The 27,780-nt window shown below is 37.2% G+C and overlaps 1 protein-coding gene across 6 annotated transcripts in view; it reads left to right on the forward strand.

The window, feature by feature from the left end:
* Positions 1 to 791: 791 nt before the first annotated feature.
* The window catches only part of npnta (nephronectin a), a 59,646-nt gene continuing 32,657 nt past the window's right edge, over positions 792 to 27,780 (forward strand). For 2 of the 6 annotated variants that reach the window (XM_051890436.1, XM_051890446.1), the window contains exons 1-2: positions 794 to 1,086; positions 14,582 to 14,682. In XM_051890436.1, the coding sequence (XP_051746396.1) occupies positions 1,019 to 1,086; positions 14,582 to 14,682 (169 nt within the window). In that variant the 5' untranslated portion in view covers positions 794 to 1,018. Of the gene's footprint in view, positions 1,087 to 14,581; positions 14,683 to 23,112; positions 23,164 to 27,780 lie in introns of all 6 variants that reach the window. The other 4 variants (XM_051890417.1, XM_051890455.1, XM_051890425.1 and 1 more) reach the window with 4 other exon arrangements.

A 27,780-nucleotide genomic window follows, 5' to 3' on the forward strand; every position in this document is an offset into this window, starting at 1 on the left:
CTGGTCGTAATGAAATTTTAGGAAAGATGAAATACGGGACAAAACATGTTTTTTTTCTTTTCTTAATAAGTCGGGACACTAAAAATAGAGCTGAAATACGCGACTGTCACGGGAAAAAAACAGGACGTCTGGTCACCCTAACTATACTCCACTGCAATATGAGCTGTTTCCTTGCTTGCTTGTTTGTTTGTTTTTCTGGAATATAGCACCTTTGTTAAAGTGGAGTGAATATAACTGATTTGAGACAGGACCAGATATAGATGCCATCTGGCATATTTGCATTAAGTGTTTACTCAATGAAAATAGAGACGAAACATAGAGACCCTTATTTCATATGCCCTCTGACCAAAGCTATGGGGAAACTAAAAATGAGACGTAACCCTGCACACGACTCCTTGAGACCTGAAACTCAAGTGATGACTTAGAACCATAAATCTTCTTTCCAGCAGTTTTACATGACAAACTCAGGTGCCCTCCTGTCTGCAAAAAACCTTTAACAATGATTTCTTATCTCATACCAATATATATTATATAGCCTATATAGTAAGCATACTGTTTATATATGCAATGCATATATATATATATATATATATATATATATATATATATAATAGAAAATATTTACATACATACATATATATATATATATATATATATATATATATATAGCCTAATGTATGTGTATGTAATTATATTGGGTTTATTGGGGTATGTAGAATAAGCGCTCCCGTCTCTCCTTATTGGGCGCAGTGCTCGTTCAGAGTGTGTGGAGAGAGAGGGAGAAAGAGAGAGAGTGCTGAGCGCACAGACTCTGCGCTCCAGTCCACGGTTCTTCACCGGAGGAGCGGAGCGCAGACAGAGACGCTGCCAGTGTTTCGTGCATGAACAGCAGTCGGTGCCTTCTGCTCCACCCGCTTCGAAGCTTTGAAAATTGACGGATCTAAACATCACCATCATACCCATTTAAACATCGAGACCAGCGGCTACGTTTGGATATACGCACCGTACAAGCACGGAGATGTGGATCATAAAGTTCATGTTGATTTGGAGCTGCTGGATCGGAGTGAGCGCGGACTTCGATGGCAGGTGAGACGTCAATTAAACGTGTAGACAATTGTTTCAGTGTGATGTAAAGAGTTTTGCTAGAGAAGACCCAGTTTGTTTAAGAGTCATTTTATGATTCTGGCTTTTTTTAAAAGGTGACTTAAGTAAAGTGCTCTAAGATTTTAAACATTCTATGAGACAATGTCTTTTAAGTGTTAATTAATTGCATTGTATCACCTCAAGCTACTATTAATTAATCTATGCTGGGCTAGATATGCCTTTAAAAGTAACAGAGTTGACCGGTTTAAAGTTCATTTAGCCATTACTAGGTTTGTGGTCAAGGTCAAAAAACTACAAGGTGTTTAAGAAAGAGAATTTAATGCTGATAATTCTTCAGACGTCCAGTTTTGAATAAGCAGTTGTATAATGTACAAAACCATGATAACAGAGCTGTTAAGGATCATCCCCTGACAACAAGCCTCACAAAATAATGAGATAAAAATCAAGGAGACACTTATGCTTAAGAAGTCAGCATCCTGAAAGTATAACATTGCCATTATGACAGTATTTTATTTTTATTATCAGTATTTTAGAAATGTTTTAATAAGAGGAAGTTGCTGGTAACAGGGTTGACTGATAACAAACCCTAAAGTACCAGTAAAAAGTCATTCTTAAATTCATTGGTTACATATTAAAGATATGAGCAATAAATAATACTACGATGTGCTTTTGAAAGCATGACAGGTTTGCCTCAAGTTTAGTGATGTTGTGATCAGTTCACTTTGGACAGGCTTAAAGTTTGTGTTGTGTTACTATGTTGTCAATCAGCACGGTAAACTTGTGAACTTGCGTCAGGCTTCAGCTGCTCTTAAAGATCTTCACAAATGCAAAATACTAGCATTCATTCTTTAACTTATCAGTATGTGTTGAATACCGTATTAATGGCAGTTTGAAAGAAAAAGAAGAAGAAAAAAAAAAACGTGTGTTTAAGGATCATTTATTCTCCCTCATGGACAGTCAGCGCACATGCTCCCGGTTGTTTCGTGCCCCAACATGTAATGTGAAATATGTGGTGAACAGAAACGTGCCAAAGATTCAAATCTGCTTAAAGCTTCATTGAGATTAAAGGGTATTGAATGTCCATGCTTGAAATTAACTATGTGCTTTAGTAGAAGTAGCTTAGTATACCTTAGGGCAAGTGTTCTCAGTCTGTTCCTGCAGGCCTCCCTGCACTGCACATTTTAGGGGTCTCACTAATCTGACACACCCAGTGTAGTTCATGAATCCCTCTGCTAGTGAGATGATCATTGAATTAGATGAGAGATATCCAAAATGTGCAATCTGAGGGGCTTTCAAGAATGAATTGCTCTAGGGCCATTATTATAGGGGTTCATTGATCTCTCCTGTGACATGGAGAAACTTCTTTTAAAACAGTGCCAAGTGTCAGCGCATGACTCATCCTTATTAAGCATGTAATGCTGAATCACATCATTTATGTAATGCTTAATTACCTCATTCAAGTATGCATTGTTTAATTAGGCCTACTCATTAAATATGAAAGTCAAATACTTCATGTATTAAATAATGTATACATACTAAAGTATATAACGATTAGGTCCATATGCATCACTTTGAAGTCAACATGAAATCAAAACTGAGCCTATTTAATTTCCTAATGCACATCCTTGGTCCTAATATGTACAATTTTTAAGATAGTTTTTTTTTAACATCTTGCTCAGCACTGATTCCTGCCCTACAATTTTACTCCCTTAAAGGAATAGTTCAATTTTATCATCATGACGTTTCAAACCTGTATAAAATTGTTTCTTCCTTGGAACTCAAAAGAATATATTTTGAAACATTTTTTTTTACAATGGAAATCAATGGGGTCCATTGTTGTTTTGCACCCCATTCACTTTCACTTTTGTGGACTGTTTGACAGTATAAATGACAGAACTTTCATTCTTGTGTGAACTTTCCCTGATCATTTGGCAAATACTTCACATAACGGAAATAAAATTGGTGTCAAATTGCGTTTCAAAGTAATTTAACTTTGCGATGCTTTGTCAATGTTAAGTATGCATTACCTAATTGTCTTGTATTAAGTATGCATTGCCAATTTACGTCTTGTATTTGCATCAGCTAATTACGTCATGTATTAAGTATGCATCGCCTAATTTCGTGATGTATTAAGTATGCATTGCCTATTTACATCTTGTATTAAGTATGCATCACCTAATTACGTCATGTATTAAGTATGCATCGCCCAATTTCTTCATGTATTAAGTTTGCATCGCCTTTTTACATCTTGTATTAAGTATGCATCGTTATATATCAAGTATGCACCGCCTAATTAAGTCTTGTATTAAGCATGCATTGTCTAATTACATAATGTATTAAGTATGCATTGCCTAATTGCGTCATGTATTTAGTATGCATCGCCTAAGTACGTCATGTATTAAGTATGCATCGCCTAATTGCATCATGTACTAAGTATGCTTTGTCTAATTGCATCATGTATTAAGTATGCTTCACCTAATTAAGTCATGTATTAAGTATGCTACGCCTAATTAAGTCCTTTATTAAGTATGCACTGCCTAATTACGTCATGTATTAAGTATGCATTGCCTAATTGCGTCATGTATTTAGTATGCTTCGCCTAATTAAGTCATGTATTAAGTATGCTTCACCTAATTAAGTCATGTATTAAGTATGCTTCACCTAATTAAGTCATGTATTAAGTATGCATCGCCTAATTATGACATGTATTAAGTACGCATCACCTAACTACGTCACAAGTATGCACTGCCTAATTACGTCATGTATTAAGTATGCATTGTCTATTTATGTCATCTTTAGAGCATGCATCGCCTAATTGCGTCATAAATTAAGTATGCATCGCCTAATTGCGTCATGTATTAAGTATGCTTCGCCTAATTAAGTCCTGTATTAAGTATGCATTGCCTAATTACGTCATGTATTAAGTATGCATCGCCTAATTCTGTCATTGTTGTGAATGTATCACTTCCCATTCACTGTTACAGTCACTCGGTTCCCACAGGGTGTTCCGCTGAGACACTGGCCACCCAAGTGTGGACTTGTGAATACAACTCCTACAGCGATCTTTATGGCATCTTTTATCTTCTGCTCTGTTGGGAAGCATTTTGTCCTTTTGGCAAAATGAGCAATAGCTGTCCTTCGAAATGGACTGGAAATTTATTCACTGGCAGAAGTATTTTTTGTGTTAAAATTCAAGCTTGGTTCTTTTGCTTCTTCATTTTCCCCTTGTTTATCATTGCCAGTTGCCCAGAAGCAGAGCACAGCTATGATGCGGTTTCACGAACACATCCGTACTCAGTTAGGGAGACATTAATAACGGGCTTTTGGTACAACATTACCAGCACTCTTTTAGAGACATAATGAATAACTAATGCATATTTGTTTGTCATCTATATTTGTCCAAATGACCTTAGCACACTCATTTAGTCAAAACTCTGTTATTCATTGCTTTCTTTACATTCTAACTTCTCTGTGTCATCCCATACATCATGAGCTTAATGTTTGTGTAACTCACAGACACAATATTGATGCTTTTTCCTCAGGGCATGGCTTGTGCTGGCATTTCAGGAGCGGGAGCTGCCCACTGTAATGAACGCGTACATTAACCTGCTGGTGTACATTATTAATTTCAGTCGTGATGGAGTTCGCTTGTCACCAGGGCCATTATTTGCCAATTTGCCCTGCTTATAAACCTGCTTCACTGCCCCACTCTAAATTCATAGAGAGAATATAGTGCATGAGCGCACTGTGAGGGGCCCATTCATTATTTCCAGGCCCTTAGCAGGGGCCGTTAAGCTCCTGTCTAATGGCTTGTGCTACACCTGAGGGATGACTCGCTGCTAAACCGCCAACTTGTCATTTGCTGACATGATAACAAGAGTAATCAATTACAGACAGGCTCATTAAAGTGTCCAACTTTTTAAACTCTTCCAACATGGGCCGTTGCTTTTGGACCGTTGAACAGTGTTTCTATGACTCACTGGAGCAGAATGTATAATCCCTCATTGTTCTAATATATTTTGTCAGCTTTGTTGCTCCTTCATTCAGTCTTGGGGTGTCTGTCTGTCTATCTATCTATCCATCCATCCATCCATCTTTCTATTGTTCTTTTTATTAATCCATTCATCCATCCATCCATCCATCCATCCATCTTTCTATCGTTCTTTCCATCCATCCATATTTTTTTGTTCCATCCATCCATCCATCCACCCATCCATCCATCCATCCATCCATCTTGTCTGTCTTTATATATCTATATCTAATTGAGTGTGTGATATATATATATATATATATATATATATATTATATATACACACACATTAAATTAGCATTATATCATAAATATGTATACATAAGAAATGTATACATAAAGAAAAAAATACATTGTTAAAACAATTCCTATTGCTTTCTCTGCCTTTATCAAATTGAGTGTTTCAGATTTCAACAGAATAGTACTAAAATATTAGAAATAAATTGTATGAAAACAATTTTGATTTAGTTTTTCTGTGAAAAGGTCAGCAAAGTGTCACTTAATTTCTCAAACAGTGGAGCACATGTTGATTGTTTATTCACACGCACAGGCGGCAGAAAATATGACGCACCCAACTTGTCATGACAACGCATCTGATGCAGTCACACACGGCTTTGAGTGTGCAAAATTATATTGGACACCATGAATATACGGGTATGCTGTCACATTCTAGGGCTTTTGTTTTAAAGAAGAAATGAAAAATAACAAATAATGATAAGTTGAAAAATATTAAAAGGGACCTATTATGCCGTTTTTCTTGGCTTTCTGTTTGGGGTCTACTAGAACAGATTTTCATGCTTGAATGTTAAAAAAAACATTATTTTCACATATTTGACATTATTTCAGCACCTCTCTTCCCAGTCTATCAGTATCACTCAGGGGTGCGTTTCCCAAAAGCATCGTTAGCCAACTATGGTCGTAAGTCCCATTGGACTCTATTGGTAACGGCAGAACTTGCGACCATAGTTCGCTTTGGGAAACACACCCCTGTTTAGTTCCTGTCTCTATGAAGCCCCTCCTTCTGAAAACAGCAATGTGCTCTGATTGGTCGGTTGGACCAGGGTGTTGTGATTGCTCAACCACTTCGAGGGTGTTTGGGAAATGTCACGCCTCTTACCATAACCATGAGTTTCAACACACTACTAAGGCCCTGTCCCAAACTGCACACTTCTATGCACTTTTGGTCTTGTGGACTTACAATGGCTGCCGCGTGCACGTGTCCGTTAAGTCCACGAGACCGTAGGGTGTCCCATTTGTCAATTTTAGGCTTCAGAAGGGTGTTAAATTAATAAATCGTGCGCACGATTTAGCCTACTATTTTTTTCCTGCATGTCATGTCCAGGGCTCTGTACGTATTTGTTCTCGGAAGAAAACGCAGGAGTACAATCAAGCCCTTTCAAGGAGTAAAATGTATTGTTTACACCACTTTCTCGAAACACTGTAAGCCATGCAGCTTTCAAATTTGCATTCTTTTTACTGAGCCAAATGATTAATCTGTGACATTTGGATTCTTTATTGGTCAATCATCTTCTCTCTTTGCAAATTCACAGGTCAGAGATGAAACTTTGGTCTGCATTTCCTCTCGCCCACATTTGCATGCATATGAATGGAACAAAGTCTAATGTGACTGCACTTATGATGCTAAAATGCTCTTTTTTGTTTGCCACTCTTTTCATGATTTTTAGTATTTTTCTGAATCTAGTTTTACATTTCCAACCCTATCAGCCAGACTGCTGTCTAGATAACTGCGCTGACCACTGGAAAACTCATATCCGTTGAACACTATTGTTTTCAAATTCTCATAAACACCTCAGAAACTGTGGGAGATTCATAAATCTTGTCCCTTCCACCACATGGGACATTAATTTCAGACTTGTACCTGCTGCGTCTGATTGCTGCTTAGCGCTGGATGAGATGGACTTTGCTTGACCGGCGTGTCATTCTGCAGAGGCACATATTCTATATGGAGGCTGGCGAATGAAGACAGCTCAACTCTCAAGCGCATGTTTCAAAGGCGCGTGTCTAATTGTCTGGCAGTCTGTGGAGGTGGCGGAGGAATGTGAAGGGCTGTAATTAAACCCCCCTGCACTTGCACCCCAGCCCCGCTGCATGTCATCATTCATATACATGTGCAGACTCACTACTGAACCACATGAATAGTGTCAGACAGCTCGAGACAAATAGAAATGTGAATTGCATGAATTTTTCATGACTCAAATGTACCAGTGCGCAGAAATAAAGGCATGTACGTCTAATTTTCGTGACCCGGTTGCCTCCTTTGAGCAGCCGGGACAGAATTGCATTATGTAGATATTTGTCATTTGTGTAATCCGCTAATGCCAGATTGAGCTGGAAATTGAAACTGTGTAATAGCTGCATCTTTAACAAGGTGAGGAAAGACACTTTCTCAGGTGGACGAGGGATTTGTTGTGACAGCCTTGTTACCTCAGTGAGCGTGGCGCCGGTTTCTCGCTGGGCGACGCTCTCTCACTCTTTCTCTCTCTCAGTTTGGCATCTCTTTGGATCGGGCCCAGAGTTTGCAGATTGCTGACTGGCACGCATTCGCTTGTCTCTGGTGGGGCAAACACTGCACACGCAGAGATTAGTCTTTCACTCATTGTCCCCCTCTGTTACAGCTTTTGTTTGTTTCTTTCTTGCTTTCTTTTCTGTTAAAGAGGCGCTATTTTGCTCTTTTACATTTTCAACTTACTTTACGTAATTTGCTGTTTGAGCATGAAAAGGGTCTGCAAAGTTACAAAGCACAAAGTCACTCCAAAGGGAGTTATTCTCTATATCACTGTTTCTGAACTCCCTGAAAGGCCTCCATTGTAGTCTTGAGTTTTCTTCCGGGAACGAACATGTCGCAATATTCTTCATTTCCCGAGGCCTGGTTGAGTTGAGTTAGTAGTGTGTTGAAACTCACGGTTATGGTAAGGGGTGAGACATTTCCTAAACGCGCTCAAAGTGGTTGACCAATCACAACACACTGATCCAGCCAACCAATCAGAGCACATTGTGCTTTCCAGAAGGAGGAGCTTCAGAGGAGGTGCTGAAACAATGTCAAATATGTGAAAAATAATGTGTTTTTTGAACATTTACGCATGAAAACCTTTTCTAGTGGACTCCAAAAACAAATCATGATTTTGTAAAAGGGTGTCATAGATCCTCTTATTATTGTAACATGGTGTCCTAAAAAGCTTTTCATCAGGCATTTTTTCTGTCCTCCCTGAAAGTCAAATATTTTGTGAAAAGACAAACTCACAGCCAATTGTAACATTTTTGGTGTTCCACCTATCTGGAGAGCAACCATGAGGGTGTTTAATGAATGTTAGTATGCATTATGAACCCTCTCTTTCATTTTTAAGACAGTCATAATATTAGTGGTTCTCAACTAATTTCTGTTCTGACAGGGTTATGGTCATTGTGCTTTGTTGGAATAGTTCAATAAACAGGCTTTGAAACTTTTAGTTGAAAGTAAGTGCTATATTTTAATAATGTCAAAGGTTTTGGTTACAATCAAACTCAATATCATTCTAATATGCTGATTTGGTGTTTAAAGAGTTAGTTCACCCCAAAATGAAAATTTTGTCATTAATTACTCACCCTCACATGTCGTTCCACACCCGTTCATCTTCAGAACACAAATTAAGATATTTTTGATGACAGAATGCTGTCAGATTTCCTTCCATAGACAGCTATGCAACTGAAACTTTGACGCTTCAAAAAGTTCATAAAGAGACAGTAAAAATAATCCATATGAATTGAGTGGTTTAGTCCAAATTTTCTGACGAGAATTTTCTGCACGTTTGAGCTTCCGGAAGAGGTTTGAGCATTCTGTCATCAAAAAGATCTTCTTTTGTGTTCTGAAGATGAACGAAAGTCTTATAGATTTGGAATGACATGAGGGTGAGTAATTATGACAGAATTTTTATTTTGGGGTGAACTAACCCTTTAAAGGATTAGTTCACTTTCAAATAAAAATTACCCCAAGCTTTACTCACCCTCAAGCCATCTTAGGTGTATATGACTTTCATCTTTCTGATGAACACAATCTGAGATATATTAATGAATATCCTGACGCATCCGAGCTTTGTAATGGCAGTGAGTGGGATCAATGAGTATGAGCTGAAGAAAGTGATTCCATCCACATCCATCCATCATAAACATACACCACACGGCTCCGGGAGGTTAATAAAGTCTTTCTGAAGCGAAGTGATGCGTTTGTGTAGGAAAAATATACATATTTAACAAGTTATAAAGTAAAATATCTAGCTTCCGCCAAATCGCCTTCCGTGATGAACTTACGAAAAAAAAACGGAACTGGCGTTGCGTCAGTTAAGCTTTTTCCATAAGTTGAATACGGAAGGCTGTGGGGTACTTTTTATTTGAAAGTGAACTAATCCTTCAAGAACCATTTCTTTTTATTATCAATGTTAAGAACAGTTGTGCTGCTTCATATTTTTGTGTAAACTGTGATACATTTTTTTCAGGATTTTTTGCTGAGTAGAAAGTTACTTAATTTGAACTAAAAAAAAAATAAAAAATTTTTTTGTCACTTTTGATTAATTTAACCAGAGGTGTAAAGAGTACCTGAAAACCATACTTGAGTAAAAGTACTGATACCTTACATCGAAAATGACACCACTACAAGTTACAAGTAACCAATTCCAATACGACTTGAGTAAAAGTCTTAAAGTATCTGATTTTAACAGTACTTAAGTATTTTACTCATGCTGAATGTAGGCACAGAGATGCACTAGTCCTGAGAGACATACCAGTGAAAATAAGAAACAATTGATTTGTAAGATGAGAAATCAAGTTTATTTTCTAAAATCAAAATAAAACCGAACACCTCAATATTGCAATAAATTAAGGTCGACACAACAACCTTTTAAACGTCTACAAACACTCAAGTCTCAGTTGAGCTCAAGTGCACAAAAAGGCCATAAGTAAACCAATATCCTTCAAAACGGTCTTGTCAATATAGCAGATAAATAAAACAATGTTAAGTAAAATTAAAAAGTCAAAGTCTACTGTAAGTGCTGGTTTGAGCCTCAACACCAGCTGCAGTCATTTCCTCATCTAATAAATCAAACATCTGCCATCAGCAACAACCTGCTAATGCACTCACATTCACGTAAAGTATCCTTGTTGACAAGTTTTGGGGGAGTGAAGTCAAAATGCACAAGATATAGTACCTTCAATGCCCTTAGATGGCGATATCGCTTCTTTATATCAGAAACAAACTGCTGCAGAAAAAGTTAGTTGCCATGAAAAATGTAATTTGTAATTGCATCACTCATCACAAATGCAGTGGAGTAAAAAGTACATTTACTTGCTCAAAAATGTAGTCAAGTAGAGAGTAAAAGTTGCCAATATCTTTGATACTCAGTACAACTACAAAGTAGCCGAAAAGATACTTAAGTACAGTAACTAATTACATTTACTCAAGTACTTTACACCTCTGAATTTAACACATCCTTGCTGAATAAAAGTATTAAAAATAAAAATGAATAATAATTTTTTTTTTACTAACAGATGTTTGAATGGTAGTGTATCCTATGCTATTAGTGGGATTTTAAGGTCTTAAAAGTAACAGGTTTTGATACAATATTGGGTTACCACTTAAAATCTCGAGCAAAGAAATCTTGCTTTATATCAGTGTTTCCCACCTTTTGTACCTTTTTCTTACTCTTATGTACCCCATAGCCTCATCAGTAAGATTCAAAAACCCTTTCATAAACACCAAACCAGAAATGAGTTCTTCATAAATATGTATGAAATAATATTCCTCATAAATGTGTTTGCAACTCATATTATACTGTACTTGCTATCCTTCAGTATTCTAATTATGATTAAAATGGTCATTAATACAAAGCACCACATTTAAAAACAATGCAATGCTGTGGGTGAAAACAGACTCTCCAATTAGCATCTACTCAGACCGAAGCAGTTTGAGAAAAACAGACTTTTGTTTTCTTACTGCATTTAGTTTGATATTTTCATCTAAAAGATAATAGCAAAGAGCTTTGTATTGTCGTGGAATGACTAAAGACAAGTATAGGAGTCGTTATGTACATTGCTTTTGACAACAACCTATACATTTTATTTGGTTTTCTTACTTTTTAAAAACTGAACACAAAAGATAATAGAAATGTATGTGCACCGCTGGGAGCCATTATGATGTATGGCATATTCTGCACCCAGCATCTTTGCAGTGAGTTAGAAGTGATGTTTTTATGCACACAGAGGTGATTGTATTGAAACACGGTGAGTCCGGCCAGTCTCTCTCTCTGTGTGTGTGATTAAATGTGTGTTTCAGGTGAGATATAGCGGAGTGACAGGCAGGAGCCCGGACTCAATCCTCTTAGCATGCGCGCTGTGTCTTTAGAGCCGTCTCCTCTCCCTCGCCGCGCTGCACACGCAAACATTTTCCCTTCAGCCTGTCACTCTCATTTAGTGCCACCATCACACTTTCTTACTGGAGTGACTGGCAGCCGTAGTAGCCACATTAGCATTTTCAATGCCTTACGATCCTGAGTAACTGAAGGGGACAGTGCAGCGTGTGGCTAAAATTCCCAATCATCTCCTGCCCTCACTTATAATATAACATATTTGAAGGAAATTAACCGTTTTATTCAGCAAGGACGCATTAAATTGAGCTAAAGGGACAGTAAAGACATTTATAATGCTACAGATTTATTTTTTAAATACATTCTGTTCTTTTTAACTCTTTATTCATCAAAGATTCCTGAAGAAAAGTATCACGTTGTAAATATAAGTTTTCAACAAAATATAGAATGTTTACGTATATTATATTTGATATATGATCAGCTCAGTTCATTTTCTTTCCTGTTTTCTCTTCTCAATTTAGATACAGCCAGCCATATTAAGTAGAAGTTTAATTTTAGATTGTGCGCTGTGCTTTCCCTGTATCTATTACCCATGATGATCCATTTACATTACGTCATTTGACCGGTGTTCATTCCCTTTTGCTTATTTTCACAGACCTTAAATGGTTTTACTGCTTCACAAGAACATTTGGAGCTCTGCTTGTGGAAAAAAAAGAAATCAGTAATCCTGGTGTGCACTGCCAAGAAACTCTCTGATTCAAAAGCACTTCAGCTGTAGGCATCCTTTATTTTCCATTTTATGGAAAATCGGTTTTAAACGGCCTTCGCTGTTGTTTCCAAGAATTATGTTTTCCAAAAATCTGTCTTGTTCGCTCACATTGTTGGGTCATGTAACATATCATCTTCTAAGAACATCCTTATTTTCCATAACTTCCCTCTAGCTATAGACAGCAGAAGCACGGGCAGACTTCATCTTATCTCTGCGCTGTGTGTGCATCCAGCATCAACATACGAGAACATCTGCCTCTGGTGGTACAGCAGAATGATAACTCACAGTGGTCTTATCAGCAGCACCTGTGTCACTGAGTACAACGGAAGCTTTGTGAATATAGATAAAACGTCACAGGCTGACTGATGCAATGGATAAGACAACAGTGAAAACAGGAACAATAGAAGTTACCTCATGACTTGCAAATGTGCTAGAATCTTGAGTCTCCAAATTAATGGGTTATTATTTTGCAGAATTACGGGAATGCAGGGTGGTTATGTTTTAAAATAATCTAAAAATAACTTATACAGAACGCTCCCTAAATCTTATTTATTTTTATAACCATGTAAACTATCTTTCCAAATAAAACGTTGCAGACATTTACTAAGAAATAGAAATTTGATAAATCAAAACGTGTTTTAATTTATAATATTAAGCCAGGGTAAGCATAGAATGTAAAAATTTGACATTCCTAACCGAGGAGAACATGATGTTTATCGAGAAGTTTTTGTTTATGGACCAAAAGAAGAATGTCCTGCTGTAAAAACTGTACACTTCAGTGGTAAGAAATTAATGTCAAATACTTGTTTATTAAATTTTTTTAATGTCTGTGAATAAATTTCATGTTTTAAAAACCATAGATTGTGTTGAAGTTTAATTGTTATTTGTTGCTGAAGAAATGTAAAATCTGGGTACCCAGCAATCGTACATATTAATGGACAAATTTAAACTTGTTTAATCTTACATATCAAAGTTGATGTGCTCAGATCATTTTTATCAATTAAACAGTAGATAAAAACAAGATATGGCTTTGATAATACTGATCATAGGTGTCCATATAGATCCATTTTCCATGACGCTTATACGATACTGGTTTGTGGGTGTGCTGGATGATTACTGATGTACAACGGGGTAATGAATGATATTGGAGTAAAAAGGTTAGGGGAGTGTTATAGTAGCGTTATGGGAACGTTAAAATAATGTTAGAATAACGTTATACAAACCAAAAACGAACATTCTATTTCCGTTAAGAAAACTTTCCTGGGTAACCAAAAACAAACCGTGACAAAATAATCTTCTGGGAACCAAAAATTAACATTCTGGAAACTTTATAATAGCATTATGAGAATGTTAGATTAACATTAGAATAACGTTATACAAACCAAAAACTAACGTTCTGGGAACATTACATTAACGTTATAATAATGTTCTTTGAACATTATAATAATGTTATGAGAACATTAGATTAATGTTAGAATAACGTCATACAAACCAAAAACTAACATTCTGGGAATGTTACATTAACGTTAGTATAACATTCTGGGAACATTATAATAATGTTATGAGAATGTTAGATTAATGTTAGAATAACGTTATACAAACCAAAAACTAACGTTCTGGGAATGTTACATTAACGTTAGTATAATGTTCTGGGAACCAAAAACTAACTTTCTATTTCCATTAAGAAAACATTCCTGGGTAACCAAAAACAAACCTTAACAAAATAACCTTCTGGGAACCAAAAACTAACATTCTGGAAACATTATAGTAACATTATGAGAACGTTAGATTAACGTTAGAATAATGTTATACAAACCAAAAACTAACGTTTTGGGAATGTTACGTTAATGTTAGAATAACATTCTGGGAACCAAAAACTAAACTGAAATAGAATGTAAGAAAATTTTCCTGGCCATTCAAAAACAAACCTTAACAAAATAACATTCTGAACCAAAAACTAATGTCCTGGAAACGTTATACAAACTTTCCTGGTTAACCAATAACAAACCATAAAAAATAACGTTCTGGGAACCAAAAATTGTTAGCTAGGTAGACAGGCAGACAGATAGATCGATAGATAGATCAATAGACAGATAGATAGATAGATAGATAGATAGACAGACTGATAGACAGACCGATCAACCAAGAGATAGACAGATCGACAGACAGATCGACAGACAGACCGATAGATAGACAGATAGATAGACAGATAGATAGATAGATAGATAGATAGATAATATAGCTATGCACAAAGTTATTCATCACTCGTTTAACTGTCTTCTGTGCAGTGATTGGCCAAGATCTGATCAAACTGTCTCCTAACAGGTGGCCCAGACAGATGGCCTCATCCAATGGGCTGTGTCGATACGGCGCTCGCGTCGACTGCTGCTGGGGTTGGACACGTGTCTCCTGGGGCCAGTGCCAGCGTGAGTAACTGCTGCTATAGGGGGTGAACAGTGCTATGGGGGGCAGCTTAGGGGGCTTCTAGACTTCCATGTTGCTTTAACCTTCTTTGGCCACTTAGCAACAGCACAGCAAGTCACCAGTTAATTGGAGTATCTTTAAAAAAAACATTTGAATACCTTAACAAAATTAAATCTCTGTGGTCAATACTCTTTTAAATCTCTTTTAGAGGGTTAGTTCACCCAAAAATTAAAATAATGCCATTAATTACGCACCCTCATATCGTTCCACACCCGTAAGACCTTCATTCATCTTCGGAATACAAATTAAGATATTGTTGATGAAAATAGTGAGGCTTGCATAGCCAGCAATGACATTTCCTCTCTCTTAAGATCCATAAAGGTACTAAAAACATATTTAAAACAGTTCATGTGAGTACAGTGGTTCAATCTTAATATCACAAAGTGACGAGAATACTTTTTGTGCGGCAAAAAAAAAAAAAAAAAAAAACACTTTTCAACGAAATTTAGTGATGGCCGATTTCAAAACACTGCTTTGAATCTTTTGTTTCGAATCAGTAATTCGGAGTGCCAAAGGGATTTCAGCAGTTTGGCATTTTGACACGCGATCCGAATCACTGATTCTAAACAAAAGATTCAAAGCAGTGTTTTGAAATCGGCCATCACTTGTTGAAAAGTCGTTATTTAGTTTTTTTTGGTGCACAAAAAGTTTTCTCGTCACTTTATAATATTAAGATTGAACCACTGTACTCACATGAACTGTTTTAAATACGTCTTTAGTAGCTTTCTGGATCTTGAGAAGTTCAGTGGGATTACTGTCTATGGAGGCCTCACTGAGCCATCGGATTCATCAAAAATATCTTAATTTGTGTTCTGAAGATTAACGAAGGTCTTACAGGTGTGGATCAACACGAGGGTGAGTAATTAATGACAGAATTTTCATTTTTGGGTGAACTAACCCTTTAAGTCTGGCATAATGTTTTAGATGCGGATTTGTTTGCAGGATCCATTTGATTCCATATTTGATTCCAGCATTTGATATACAAATACTGTATAATGAACTGGTGACTTGTAATGCTCTCACAGAAGTGGTACAGTAGCTGCAAGGTCAGGTCACATGGCTGAAAATAAGCAAGACTACATCCTGGCACATAATGCTTCTGAATTTCATGCTAACAAACTGGGTTAGTCGCAAGAAAATGCCCGCCGTTTGTCTGCTTTGTCTTTGAGATATTCTGCATGACACCTAATATTATGTGGTTCAGTCATTTGGAATAATTAAAAGGTACAACGAGTAGTTGCTGCTACAGCACCACATTCCTGCAGGATTAGTTTGAGGGCTAAAAAAGACATAGAAGTCCAATCATTCATTTAGAAAGCACATATAAAAACAACTGAAATCGAAAAGCTTAGAAACTAAAAATAAAGAATACTAAATAAATTGCTAATAATTGATAAAAAAAAAAGATAAAAATGATGACAGCAATATTATTATTATTATTATTATTATTTATAACCCAAATGTAGACAAAAATGAGCTGCAACATTAATAATAACAAGAACAACAATAATAATAATAATTACAAACTGTTATTATTGTTGTTTTTGTTGTTATTAATAATATCCAAAATGTAAATAAACATGACAGCTGCAGTAATAGTTAATTAAATATTACTACTAATTACTAATTATTTTTATTTAAATTTTGTAATTACTACCACTATAAATAATAATAATAATAATAATAATAATAACAATTTATAATATATTTATATATTAACAATTATATTATTATTATAATATCAAGTTTAATTTTGTCATTTCCAGCTGTTGTATTACCCATAATACCTTTAGTTGGAGCTAGCATGGGTTATGCCAGATCTGTAATGTGGGATCCATATAAAGCACATTCATCTCACACTAGAAGTGATGATGCCTCTCAAATCTTACACAGCATTAATCACGTAATGATGTTCAAGTGCGGATTAGCTCATTTTATTGCGTTATCATGGAATCAGAGGATGTGCTCCCCCTGCTCATATTAATAGCATCTTATGCTTCATTTATCAGCTGCCATATGTTCGCTACAAATCTAAAAATGATATGCCATGCTTCTGAACAAATGTTTGACCGTATCACAGAATGGATCGAGCCTAGTAGCGCTGATTCATGGGCTACTTTGTGATGCATGAAAGTATTAGCGGGACAATGTATCGGGCAGCCTGACAAATGCAAGATTCTCTGCATGGCTTGTGCACATGATAGCCCAGCTGTTGCCTTTGCCGCAGAATTGCAGTTTATGGGGGTCACATGCTGAGGGGCTCCAAAAGCTAATGCTTATGCTTCTATACTAGTAGATACTAGTCTTTATTTCGTCTTTTTACCATATTGTGTAACAAAGCAATGTTTTCTTTGTGTGACTGTGTGTGTATGTGTGCAAACGTCTCTCACACTTCACGTGGCCAAGGTACGCCTTTGAAAATTTTGTATTTTGTCCAGCAAAGGCTGTATTATATGAGTGTGCTCGACTCAGACAGCTGAGAGCAGTGATTGGAAGTAAATAAACATGCACAATGGGCGATGAACTGACCGATTCTGTCCTCAATCACGGACAGCAAGACTGCCAGCGGTTGAACTCGCAATTTTGGCAGAGAATAGAAAGTGTGCGGGGGGACGTTAAGGGCTCCATCATGACTGATTATGGGATCGCAGCATCTCATATCTTTGATGAAATTGCTGCGGTTTGTTTTGGCCGGTTGGTGATCATACGGGGTGAAGATGCACATTGAGAATGAAGGCCGTAATAAATGCATCCCCGAACACAGAGTCCTCAGGGATAGTGAAGTGCTCGGCTCCAAAATGCTTTTCAAATATTCATCCAGTCAAAGGTTTTGTTAGGCGCCGCAGTCATATCTGGCTCTATTCACACCTCAATAACAGGAACATGAAGCTGCAATATTTGACTTTCTCAAAACAGCTGGTTTAGGGGGCAGCCCTGGGATTCGTGGGCTGAATTCGTGATTAAGATTATACCTCACACAGTCGAAATTAGATTCCCCACTCATAACACCCTAATCATCTAGAGTTAACAAGATCTCAAGCTGAGGATGAATTTTGATGAAGTTCCTTCCTGAGAAAGTGCAACGGCTCAGTGCGAGAGTGACATCCTGCGTGGTGAAATATCTCAAGGGGAAAGGCGTCAGGACATCTCGGACTGTAATCTCTCTCTCGTTCTCTCTCTAAAAGCTGGATTTTAAAGGAATGTTACGGGTTCAATACAAGTTAAGCTCTATCAACAGCTTTCGTGGCGTAATGTGGATTACCACAGAAGATCATTTCGACTCATCCCTCAGGTTGAAAAAGAGCAAAAAATAAGGCACGTACACTGGAAGTACTCAAGGACAGGCAGTCAACATAAAAAATACCTGCATTACTGTTCAAACGTTTGGAGTCAGTAAGATTTATTAAAATTAAATGAATACTTTTATTCAGCAAGAATGCATTAAATTGATCAAAAATCACAGAAAAGGCATTTATAATGTTACAAAAGATTTCTATTTCAAATAAATTCTGTTCTTTTGAATTCAGTTTCCACAAAAATATCAAGCAACAAATTAAGCTCTTTTCAAAATTGATAATAAATAATGCCTTGTAAATACATCACTGTAACTGAGATTTTTGTATGTGAACAGAAGAATGCATCTAATGTGAACACCCTTTAAGAAACTACTCCAATCAGGGTCAGGTGTAGAGATAGACCGATTGATTGGTCTTTTCTGATTAATTGATAGCAGCTGTGTCCTAATTCAGAGGCTGTATCCTTCGAAGAACGCATTCAAAGGCTGATTGCGTCACTGCGGCGCGACAAAGGCTGTTCCAATTCAAAGGCTTCGAAGCATCCTTTGTTCCCCGTGAAATGAAGGATACAACAGATGGATCCTTCACAGCCTTGCCTACTCCAGAATTCATTGCGCGCCAGTGATTTTTTTTTAGAGAAATTGCTGAATTACACTGTAAAACGTAAGTATTGGGATTCATCTTACTCAAATATAGCCTAATGTAAAGCCTATGTAAAAATAAATGATACAAATGTATAAAAAAAAACTTTAAAGTGGTTCAAATATTGACATATTGTCAGGGTTACATCTGTTTTGGACTCTCTGTTTGTTTTGTCATTTGTCACATGTCCTCCTTTGTTCAGTTTTTCCTGCCATTATTTAGTTCCCTTGGTTGCAGATTGAGTTCAGGTGTTTCTTATTAATTATCTTGTTAAGTTCCCTTTGTTTGCTGTGCATATATACCCTGTGTTCTCCTTCTGTCTCGGTCGGTTCTCGTTTGTATGTAGAGTGGTTTTTCCTGAGTTTTTCCTGTTATTTGGAAGTAAAAGTCTACCTTTCTGTATTCTGCCTCGTCTTGAGAGTTCCTTACCACCGTTACGTGACAGAAGAACCGACCGGACCAAAAGCATGATCCTGGCTGAGGACGATCTTTGGGGCTTACGGCAGAATGGTAGGCCTTTGGAGAGGTATGTGGAGGAGTTTCTCGAGGTCTCCCATCGGGTAAGCTGGCCTGACGCTTCTCTCAATGTGTGTTTTCGTATGGGACTGGATAGGGATACCATTCGGTATAGCGAACCTGCTTGTTATTTCTCCCTAGTTGAGTCTATTAATCTTATTCTCTATTTAAATGGTTCTAATTTTGAAGTTGAGGAAGTTAAAGAAGGGTATATTCCTCATCCAGCCCCATCGAAGACACACATAGCGTCGGCAGCTCACCCCACGCCGGTACCTCCCCAATGGATCCATCCATTTCTGCCCTCCAACACTTCCCCAAGTCCTTAGTCCAGAGATAAAGATAGCCGCCATCCCAGAGCCTCGTCGCAAGATGGCCGCCATCCCAGAGCCCCGTCCTTTGATGGCCTCCGCCACGCCTGAGCTGTCGTTCAAGATGACCGCCGCCACGCCTGAGCCCTCGGTCAAGATGGTCGCCGCCACTCCTGAGTCCTCTCCAGAGCTAATGGAGGACTTCTGGCTGATCGACTTCTGGTCAGAGCCAAGAACCATCCCTGACCAGAGTCCAGTGTCTTCTCCAGTCCCTGAGTTCGCTCCAGTATCTTCTCCAGCCCCTGAATTCGCTCCAGTGTCTTCTCCAGCACGTGACCAGAGTCCAATAATGGCTTCAACCCGTGACCAGTGTCCCATGATGGCCCCAGAGGTGACTCCCTTCCTCGTCCCGAGTCCAGAGGCGACTCCCTTCCTCGTCCCGAGTCCAGAGGCGACTCCCTTCCTCGTCCCGAGTCCAGAGGCGACTCCCTTCCTCGTCCCGAGTCCAGAGGCAACTTCCTGCCTTGCGGAGAGCCCAGAGATGGCTCCAATCCCTGAGTCAGCTCTAGACTCCGCCCCCGTCCCCGAGTCAGCTCCAGACTCCACTCCAGTCCACGAGCCCGCTCCAGAGTCCGCTCCAGCCCAGAAACCCGTGGATCCTCCCAAGGAAATTTTTTGGGGGGCCATATACCCGTGGCCATAGTGGCCGAGCCTGTGCTCCAGGCTGAGACCACGGAGGCCACACCGCCATGGCGCTCCGAACTGCCCGACCCGCCATGGCGCCCCAAACTGCCGGTACCACCCTGGAGGCATCCTACCAGTCCTCACCTGCCCTTGACCTCCAGGGTTCCCACCCCCCCTCCCTGGTTGGACTCTTTCTGCGTCTTCCGGGATGGGGGAGTAATGTCAGGGTTACATCTGTTTTGGACTCTGTCTGTTTGGACTGTTTGTTTTGTCATTTGTCACATGTCTTCCTTTGTTCAGTTTTTCCCGCCATTATTTAGTTCCCTTAATTACAGATTGAGTTCAGGTATTTCTTATTAATTATCTTGTTAAGTTCCTTTTGTTTGCTGTGCATATATACCCTGTGTTTACACCGTTATACACCGTTACGTGACACATATCATACTAAGATGCGATCATATATCCCTGTTTTGTTTTCACACAGTTTAATATAACTTTCAAAAAAGTCTAGTACAAACATTACTGTCAACATTGCTAGACCGTCACATTTAACAACGCTCAGTCTGACCCTCGCGGCCTTCGAAGGCGTGGCCTTTGAAGTCTGAGTCCTTCGAAGGATGCAGTCTTTGAATTGGGACACAGCCCATACCGATTTACCGTGTTGCGTCCATTGCTGGAGTGGCTGATAATGTCACTGTTAGCTGTCATTATACAGTCCTAGAGTGGCCTCTAGAGGCGAAATCACTGACGTCTCGTGGAGTTTGTTTTGTCACGTGAGATTGCGCGCTGAACAGAGCGGGAAACTTCAGATACGGATTTAAAACATAGACAACAAAACGGTATGTATACAGTACATGTTTTCATATCATTATAAAGTAATTAATTTGTTAACTAGATGCTACATTACTGGAGAACAGCATTATGTTGTTTGCTGTCAAAACTGAGAGGACATCCTCTTAGGCGGTCCTTGGCCAATGAAAGCTGCCATCAGTCTGAAGGTCTGGCTATACGAGTCTAGGAAAAGATTATAGAATAACACAAGACGCGTCACTCGTATTGTTTTGAATGTGAGAAAGTGCAACGTGCAAAATGGTGGAATTGGCCTTCTAAATAAGAGCCAATCACAGATTGGTACAGTCATCACGTCACTGCAGCGGCCGTTAGAAGCTCCGGTTCCTATAGAAACAGTCAGACGCATGCCTCTGAAATGAGACACAAGAGACGCGCATTTAGGACTGCGCATGCGCATTAGCTTGATCCAGCCTGAAAAATACAGTTTTTTGTTATAATTCCAGCGTTTAGAAACAAAATTTATGAGACAGTTGTCAGATTTCATTGGTGATTTCAAATATGAAATTTAATCGCTTGGCAAACAGCTTTGGAGAATTTGATGTTTCCCCATACAAAGAGATAGGAGCTGCACTTGCATGCCCGAGAGGCGTTTCAAAGATGGCCGCCGAGTGAAATGACTTGTCTTAAAGGGACTTTGGTCTAGGTTGGGTGAATCTGAAACCAGTATATTAACACTTATACTTCCAATTAAAATCAGTTTGTCAACTGAATAAATATGGTAATCATTCAGTAACATGGTGTACATAATATATCAAAGTACCATGGTATCTTTTCAAGGGTAATGTTAGCTTTGACAGTGGCCGTCACTTTTATAGTTTAAAGCAACAGTTAACTTGAAGTAATTGGCCCTCATGAGGACCAGTGAGGTCAGGCAGGACAAGGTGGATTTAATAGTTGAACATCTGCAACACCAACTATCCTGTTCCTAAGCTGCTCCTAAAATACCAGCTCAGCACAATGTTACTCAAATGTTTGAGCAGCAGTAGTCCACAGGGGAGTGTGTGAGAAGCTGTGTGACTGAAGGACTGCAAAGAAACCTTTGTTATGGAGGCTGCCCTGCCTGGGCAAGAAAACATAGGAGCTAGATGAGTGGAACTCTGTTTTGTGGACCGATTAATCCAAATATTTTTTTTTTTTTTTTGATACGTTGAAAACAGTTTAAGCTTTGTTGAACAGTGCTTTGATATAGTGTTTTACACTTTGTAATGCATTTTACGAATTATATGAGATATGTATATACGTCCATACACTCAAAAGTTTGGGGTCTGTATTTTTTTTTAATGTTTTTAAAATTATTTTCTTATGTTTACCATGTCTGCATTTAGCTATTTGATCAAAAATATAGTAAGAACAGTAATATTGGGAAATATTATTACATTATTACACATTTTGAATATAATTTCAAATGTAATTTATTCCTGTCATCAAAGCTGTATTTTCAGCATCATTACTCCAGTCTTCAGTGTCACATGATCCTTCAGAAATCATTCTAATATGATGATTTGATGCTCAAGAAACATTTCTTATTATCATAAGAAAATAATTTTAAAAACATTGAAAACAGTTCGCCACATGAAATGTGAGAGACATTAATCTTTAATCTGTGTGTGTATTGTATGGCAGAACCTGATTTCAGCAAGTGTAACATGTTCCTGGATCAACATCTTTGTTGATCCTGGACGACATTCCAATCATCCAATCAGATTTGTTTAAAGTTTACAGTTTATTTCAAGTTTAGGCTCACAACCAGGTTTAGGTTCTTCTACAGCAGTGTTACTCAACTATCATTCCCCTCTGATTTTAGGGGCAAATTATGGGTAGGGTTAGGTTTAGCGGTAGGGACAGGACTAAAATTTCAGACCGGAATGTTGTTCCAGGATCAACAAAATATGTTGACCCAGGAACATGTCTAACTCAGCAAAATCAGGACGTGTGTTTGTATGTGTTGCGGTTATAATGCTTGTCCATCATCAGCATGGCTCCCATGTAATGTTTTCATCTCACATTTATAGACGAAGCTTCTTTCTTTTCTTTCTTTCTTTTTTTTTTTTTTGTCTGGCCGTTTGTTTTGCAGCCCTCTACGTCTTAACCCACAGAGTAATCGGGATAAGGTGCCAACCCCAAGGTTAGCACCACATCATATTTCCTTTGCAATCATCTTGCCTGAGCGTCATTCAAAGCATGCATCCGCAGAATACCGAGTTCCCATTTATTTATAGTCCCCCACACGCACTCCTCCTTTGAGAATATCCTGATATCCTGTGAACACTTCACACCTGCTCCAGCTACCATTTGAATATCTGGACCCTCCAGGATATTTGGATATCACTGTTTATATTCATATTTGTTTGTTCCCCTACGTCAACCTCAAAGGATCTCGCATCAAGGGTGTTTTTGGTCGTTTTAACACAGCAGTATAGAGAGAGGACAGGAAGTGATGGAGGATGGAATCAGGCATCACCCATATGAGCAGTACAGCTAAATATCATGCATCTATTTATTATTATTATTTTTTAACTTTCATTTTTTTAAACTATTTAGCTGACTAGTTGTTCTGTAGAGACATTTATGATGGACTTTGTAGTGGTATAATTTTTTAGTGTGTTTAGTCTAAACGTAAATATAAATATAAAAGTAAAAAATATAAATATCAAAGTTAATGTTTAATATATATTTTTAAATAGATAAATTGTATGAAATTTATATATATTCATTTATTTATTTTTAGATGGGATATTGTAATGTAATTTTTATTGAGAGACTTAAAAAAAAAAAAAATTATAAATAAAAAAGTTTTATATATATATATATAAATAACTTTGTGGATATTGTAGTGGTATGTATTTTTTAATGTGTTTAGTCTAAATGTAAATATAAATATAAAAGTGAAAAATATAAATATCAAAGTTAACGTTTAATATATATTTTTAATTAAATAAATTGTATGTAACTTTTATATATATATATATATACAGGTGCTGGTCATATAATTAGAATATCGTAAAAAAGTTCATTTTTTTATTGTAAATTATTTTTAAAAAATGAAACTTTCATATATTCTAGATTCCCTACATGTAAAGTAAAACATTTCAAAAGGTTTTTTTTTTAAATTTGTTGATTAGAGCGTACAGCTAATGAAAGTCCAAAATCCAGTATCTCAAAATATTAGAATATTTACATTTGAGTTTCATTAAATGACCATCCCTACAGTATAAATTCCGGGTATCTTTTGTTCTTTGAAACCACACTAATGGGGAAGACTGCTGACTTGGCAATGGTCCAGGAGACAATCATTGACACCCTCCACAAAGAGAGTAAGTCACAGAAGGTCATTACTGAATGGGGTGGCTGTTTACAGAGTGATGTATCAAAGCATATTAAATGCAAAGTTGACTGGAAGGAAGAAATTGGGTAGGCAAAGGTGCACAAGCAACAGGGATGACCGCAAGCTTGAGAATACTGTCAAGTAAAGCCGATTCAAACACTTGGGAGAGCTTCACAATGAGTAGAATGAAGCCGGAGTCAGCGCATCAAGAGTCACCACACTCAGACATCTTCAGGAAAAGGACTACCAAGCCACTTCTGAACCAGAGACAACGTCAGAAGCATCTTACCTGGGCTAAGGAGAAAAAGAACTGGACAGTGAACAGTGGTCGAAAGTCCTCTTTTCAGATAAAAGTAAATTTTGCATTTCATGTTGAAATCATGGTCCCAGAGTCTGAAGGAAGACTGGAGAGGCACAGAATCCAAGCTGCTTGAAGTCTAGTGTGAAGTTTCTGAAGTCAATAATGATTTGGGGGGGCCGTGACGTCTGCTGGTGTTGGTCCATTGTGTTTTATCAAGTGCAAAGTCAATGTAGCCATCTTCCAGGAGATTTTGGAGCACTTTATGCTTCCATCTGCTGACAAGCTTTATGGAGATGCTGATTTCCTTTTCCAGCAGGACTTTAGCACCTGCCCACAGTGCAAAAACCACTTCCAAGTGGTTTGCTGACCATGATATTACTGTGCTTTATTGGCCAGCCAATATGCCTGACCTGAATCTATGGGATATTTTCAAGAGAAAGATGAGAAACAGTCGATCCAACAATATACAGATGATCTGAAGGCTCAATAGTGCCTCAGCAGTGCCACAGGCTGATCACTTCTATGCCACACTTCACTGATGCAGTAATTTGTGCTAGGAGCAAGTCATTTGCTGTAATATGTCCTGCCGATCAAGTATTGAGTGCACAAAAGAACATACTTTAAAGAACTTGAACTTTTCTGTTTTGCAAATCCATTTTTTGATTGATCTTAGGAAATATTCTAATATTTTGAAATACTGGATTTTGGACTTTCATGAGCTGTACGCTCTAATCATCAAAATTAAAAAAAAAAACTTTTGAAATGTTTTACTTTACATGTAGGGAATATAGAATATATGAAAGTTTCATTTTTAAAAATAATTTATAATAAAAAAATGAACTTTTTGATGATATTCTAATTATATGACCAGCACCTGTATATTCATTTATTTATTCATTTATGTTTTATTCATTTATTCATATATAATGTGTTATATATGTATTTATTTATTTTTAGATGGGATATTGTAATGTAGTTTTTATTGAGAAACTTAAATAAAAAAAAATAAAAAATTATAAATAAAAAGGTTTTTTATATATAACTGTGGATATTGTAGTGGTATGTATTTTTTAATGTTTAGTCAAACTTAAATATAAAAGTAAAAAATATTATATTAATTATATTAAATATTAAAGTTAATGTTTAATATATTTTTAATTAGATTTATGTCATATATATATATATATATATATATATATGTGTGTATATATATATATATATATATATATATATATATATATATTGTATATATATATATATATATATATATATATATATATATATATATGTATATATATATATATATATATATATATATATATATATGTGTGTATATATATATATATATAGTTAAACTTAAATATAAATATAAAAGTAAAAAATATTATAAATATTAAAGTTAATGTTTAATATATTTTGTTTATTTGTTTGTTTATCTGTTTTATTTATTTATTCATACATAATATGTTATATGTGTGTTTACTTTTAGATTGGATATTGTAGTTTTTTAGTGTAAAACTTAAATAAAAAAATAATAAATAAATAAAATAATTAAAAAATATTATAAATATTATAATCTTATATATATATATTTCCATAAACAACAAAAATCTAAGGGGGCACAATTTGAATGTCCATTACAGGTCTGGCACAAACCACTAGGATATAGTGCGGATGTGCTTTGCAAAATGTATTGATTTTTCCTCCTTGTAAAAATCATTATTAGCTTTTCAAATTCGTAGTGAAACTTATTCTGAATTTTATTTTTCATAGAATTCACCAATTACACTTTCTGACATATTGCTTTGAAGCTGCCATCCGGTCATGCGTCATCAGAGCGCATGGATTGATAGGTATGCTATGCCGAGAATGAAAGTCTCCAGGGGTAGAGGAGCGCTTGTGGTGAGAGAGGAGCGAGGCGTTTTGAAGCCAGCGGGACCGTTTGATGTGGTTTGTCAATAACGGGTACTTCCCTTGGCCCGTTTCGCCTGTGGTTTGTGTTCCAAGTGTCGGCATTTCTCTGAACCGGACCGCAGCAGATAGGTTTCCATTTAAAGCCCCGTCCTTAAGCTCTTCATTCGTCAGCACTTAAAAATATAACCATTGCCTGTGATCACACAGCGTCCCACCGGGATTAATCCATGATTTCATCACATTTGATAACTGTCTGGCCAGCGAGATAAGGCAGCCGCCAGGATAAACTCTCAATGTCAGAGAGTTTTCTTGTTTGTCTCTGCCAGCTTGGAGTTTACCACCAAATTAGGGCCCATGTTTGTCATTTTGTGTTTTAACCTCAGGGTTTGATCTTACTGTCTAACCTCTATATTGAATAACACAGGTTAAAAGCGAGGTGAACATGTACCTTTGATTAGCTTACTCAATCTAATAAGGTGGAATGAGACGGGCTGATTCTTATCTCACCATTTTGCCAGATTGGGCTAATGCTTTTCCGCCTTCATGCAGTTTGAACAGGCTGAAAGTAGATATCTGTGTGTCTTTACAAACCAGCAGGATCTAGTCTGCTTTCACCATCTGGGGTCATGGGGTTTTTAAAAAAATACGTTTAATTATATTTAATTATTTAATTAATATACTTAAATGTTAATATATATATGTATATATTGTCGTTTCCCAATCATGTCTCCTGTGCTTTGTTTTTGTGTATATTTGTGGTGTATTCTTAGCTCCTCATTCATTCTGGGAATGGCACCAGTGAGGAAAATTAACAGCTCTGATAGACCTCTATAATTGGAGACTCAATGAAGCTTTCAATGGAAATTAGTCTCAGCCGACTGCAGACGCGGGTATAAACCACCACTGAGTGCTCTGCTGTAAGCCTGGCCTAGTCTAGTCCAGCCTAATGTTACAGGCAGGGTTATTATATTAAAACTAAACCTTAATAATTGTTACTTGAGATAAAATAAATATATATAGATCACGATTTGCATGGTGATGCTCCAGAACGGAAAATCTTCTTAGAAATATAACAATAAATGCATCTCTACCACAGTGAAGCATGGAGGAAGAGTGTCATTGTGTGTGGAGCCTTTTTTGCTGCTGGTATAGAGGGTATGCAATGACATCACTTTCCCGCCGGAACACGCTCCCTCAACCGG

Source organism: Ctenopharyngodon idella, chromosome 1, assembly GCF_019924925.1.
Source record: "Ctenopharyngodon idella isolate HZGC_01 chromosome 1, HZGC01, whole genome shotgun sequence".
In the NCBI taxonomy this organism is placed as follows: domain Eukaryota; kingdom Metazoa; phylum Chordata; class Actinopteri; order Cypriniformes; family Xenocyprididae; genus Ctenopharyngodon; species Ctenopharyngodon idella.